A 3,396-nucleotide genomic window follows, 5' to 3' on the forward strand; every position below is an offset into this window, starting at 1 on the left:
ACTTAGCATCCCCTAGACAGGGACGGTCTGAGAGCGGGCAGTGTTTGCCGCGGGGAGGACTGTTTATATAAACAGGGCACCTCTGTAAACGACACTAATATTTGGGCTTCGGCTGGGATGGAGCGAGCATCCCCTTGAGCCCGCGGGTTCCCGAGTAGCTTGACGCAGTTAGTTGGTAGCTCGGGGAGAGTTTGTGGCAAAGGCGGCCGACTCTACAATGGCCACAGCTGGCAGGATCAGTTTTACGGTGAGAAGCATTTTGGATTTACCGGAGCAGGACGCTAACAGCAGCGGCAAGCAGGACTCGGATCGCCGCCCGTCGGGGAAGTACGCCAGCTTGCCGTACGAGGAATGGATCGAAAGCGACAGAAACCACTATCTGTGTGAGTATGAAAGAAACAGGACCTCGCAAGCGTAAAATACCTTTTTACAGGGGCCAATCCCGCACTCCGCGGGAGCCAGACGGGATTCCTTGGAGAACACTGATTGAATCGCAGCAATGAACCGGCAGGGAAATACCGACAACACGCTTAAGGGCATATAGGTAGATATAGCGAATTAAAGCTAAAGATAGATAGGCGTATAGGTGCACCTATATATGTAGGTGACTGCTCACCTATATACACACTGTAAGCTTTAAAGTTGATCAGAATTGTCCTTCTCTTTTCCTGTTGCAATTCGATATGTAGTGGGGAGGTTTCAGCTCTAATACACGTGCTCCAAGATTCAGTCTATATCCACGTACAACATAGAAACAGCGGGTAGCCTAAGAGAATCCAAGTGAGGGTAGAAATACGCATCTATACAAGTATGCGTGTATTTATTATTAAGCTGTAACTTTTATAGATTGTGTAACGTCTGTGCACGTATCATCAAAATGAACGTATCCCCCGACCCATGCTTCATACTAAAGTAACGGAGCTGCTGAAGAAAAGAGATACAGGGACAACAATTATTGAAAGAAAGAGGGTAGCTGTTATAATAACCGTACGGCATCCCGCTATACACATCATAGTGACCTCTGCAGAGTTTACATATTGTACAGACACAGAGATTCGGTCTTGCACATAACACAGCTGCTATTACGTGGACACACTAGGTAATCCTGGCTTTTAGGTTTAATTTGTTCCCAAATCAGGATTTTAGATCGAATCTCCTGTTTTCTATTAGAATTCTGTCGGGCTTTTAAACAACGGTGGCTTTCACTGTTCCAATCAGAGTGACCCAGGAGCACCTTGCTCACAGCAGCATCCCTTCCCCCATCTTATTTGTGGGGCAATCGATACCCGATCCTGGTGGTGGCGACTCGTGGCTCTCCCTCTAACCGTGCCACTGTTATTGCTCTCCCCAGCTTCAGATGAGAGCGGTCCAGAAACGAGTTTACCCGATTCCACCCAGAGCTCGCACCCGCCCCACGGCCCGGAAGCCGAGAAAAAGAAAAAGAGGCGAGTGCTCTTCTCCAAGGCGCAGACCCTGGAGCTGGAGAGGCGGTTCCGGCAGCAGAGGTACCTCTCGGCCCCGGAACGGGAGCAGCTGGCCCATTTGCTCAGCCTGACCCCCACGCAAGTAAAGATCTGGTTCCAGAACCACAGGTACAAAATGAAAAGGGCTAAAGCGGAGGGGTCCTGCGGCACCGAACTCAGCCAGCCCCCTCTGCTCCGGAGAGTCGTGGTGCCAGTGCTGGTCAGGGATGGCAAACCGTGCCAGACCTGTACCACCAGCCCGGGAGCTGCCGCGGCGCAGGACAAGCTGGGCTGCCACACACAAACTGCTTTCACAATCCAAGGGTACCAAGCCTTCCATCCCAGCTCCGCCGCTGCCCTGAGCCTCTGCCCTGCCTACCAGCGCTTAGCACACCCTGCAATAGTCTCCTGGAACTGGTGATGCTGCCTGAGCTGAACTGAGAACAAACAAACAAACCAAGAATCAAGCGAATTCGTTGCCCCACGCTCCTACATCAAGAATCTGGGATGAAACTGCAGGTGGATCCACAAGGGAGGCGAATCCACATCAGTGTAGACTGGTATTCGGGACGCAACCTAGGGCTGTTTTGTTTTATTCAAGCACTGCATGGCTAGTCAGGGATGTGTTTTGTTTTCCTTTGGGGGCATCCGTTTTAGAGGATGGATGAGAGAACAATTATATTTTTAAATCCTACGCGACTCCTGTTTCCATTCGAAAGGCGATTTGTAAAATACATACATACAATAGTGGTTTGTACCTAAAATAGTTTATTTTAAAATAGATTATTCTTCCAGTGACTAATAAACCGATTTTTGGTTTTTTTTTGGCAAATAAAATCCGCCAGGTCAAGTGTCTTTTTGAACATTCGATCTCACCTTTAGCTTATCAGTTGTGTGATGAAGAGTCAGATTCTCTTAAATGTGCTAAATAAATTACATGTTTGTCATTATACTTGACCCTCACGCTCCCGTAAAACACAAAGTTTGCTACAAACACCTAACTTTAAAGCTGGTGACGTTATTATACCTGACCACCCACCCCCAAATCCCTTTTAAATTAGTCTATTGTACATTCACTTGGGGCTATGATTTTTGGAGTCTAATGAGGTCTCATGTTTCTTTAATGTACTAAATGCTTATTTCCCGAGTAGGTTTTACCTCTCTCTGTTTCCAGCTACAGAGTATGATACCTATTGCAATTCAGTCTCATTTGCACAGACATATTTTCACCAATTTCCATAAATTTTTTTTCCAAAACAGGATCCAGGCTATAGCGTCTCAGTATTCCAAGCAAATCTTCAGAATTATATTTACAGCTCACGGTATATTTGTAATATTTTAGTATGAAAGGATTATAAAAAATAAGTGCGCTTTCCTTTGCTAAGCACAGACGTGAAAATGTGTAAGGACAAACGAATACATCTTAGTGTAACATACAAATGGCATTATGCTATTGGATTTATTCATTTCAAACGCAAGCAGTTGCCCTACCAAGAATCTTGGGAAAGATTCCTGAAATATTAGCCCAGTCCTGTTGTCCTGATTCAGACAAAACTCCCTTTTCGCTTCATCAGGAGCTTTGTCCGAGTAAATAGCCCAGAAGGGACCCGTACATCTTGCATAGAAAACAGAGGCATATTTGACGGAGCAAGATACACATCAGCTACACACGTTCGCTGAGGCTAGCTGCAGAGTAAATGCTGCCGGAGTGAGGAGCTTCACATCAGAGCCGCGAGAGACGTTAACATGCGTGGCTGTCTGTACTAAACCTTTACCCCTAAAACCTCTTCTCGTTGCTCTGCCGCTGGACAGTGGTAACAGGGTCAATCTTAAAAGAATCGCTACTGACAAGCTAAGGGGAAATTAAAGTGCAATTTAATTTGTCCAAGCAGAGAAGGATGGGTACGTGGAAACCACTCCCTCCTCCTCCCCC

General features: G+C 46.6%; 1 protein-coding gene across 1 annotated transcript; it reads left to right on the plus strand.

Moving 5' to 3' along the window:
- Positions 1–217: 217 nt before the first annotated feature.
- On the plus strand, positions 218–1,884 carry NKX2-8 (NK2 homeobox 8). Its single transcript, XM_045012570.1, has 2 exons — positions 218–383; positions 1,352–1,884. Exons 1-2 carry the CDS (start codon positions 218–220, stop codon positions 1,882–1,884), a joined length of 699 nt encoding a protein of 232 aa, XP_044868505.1.
- Positions 1,885–3,396: the final 1,512 nt, after the last annotated feature.

The sequence above is a fragment of the Mauremys mutica genome, chromosome 4 (genome assembly GCF_020497125.1).
Source record: "Mauremys mutica isolate MM-2020 ecotype Southern chromosome 4, ASM2049712v1, whole genome shotgun sequence".
NCBI lineage: Eukaryota > Metazoa > Chordata > Testudines > Geoemydidae > Mauremys > Mauremys mutica.

What these genes read in the sequence shown, in the direction of transcription:
- NKX2-8 (XM_045012570.1), top strand. Translation starts at nt 218, where the DNA reads ATGGCCACAGCTGGCAGGATCAGTTTTACGGTGAGAAGCATTTTGGAT. An exon ending in CGACAGAAACCACTATCTGT is followed by an intron (nt 384 to 1,351) that starts GTGAGTATGAAA and finishes TGCTCTCCCCAG; the next exon opens with CTTCAGATGAGAGCGGTCCA.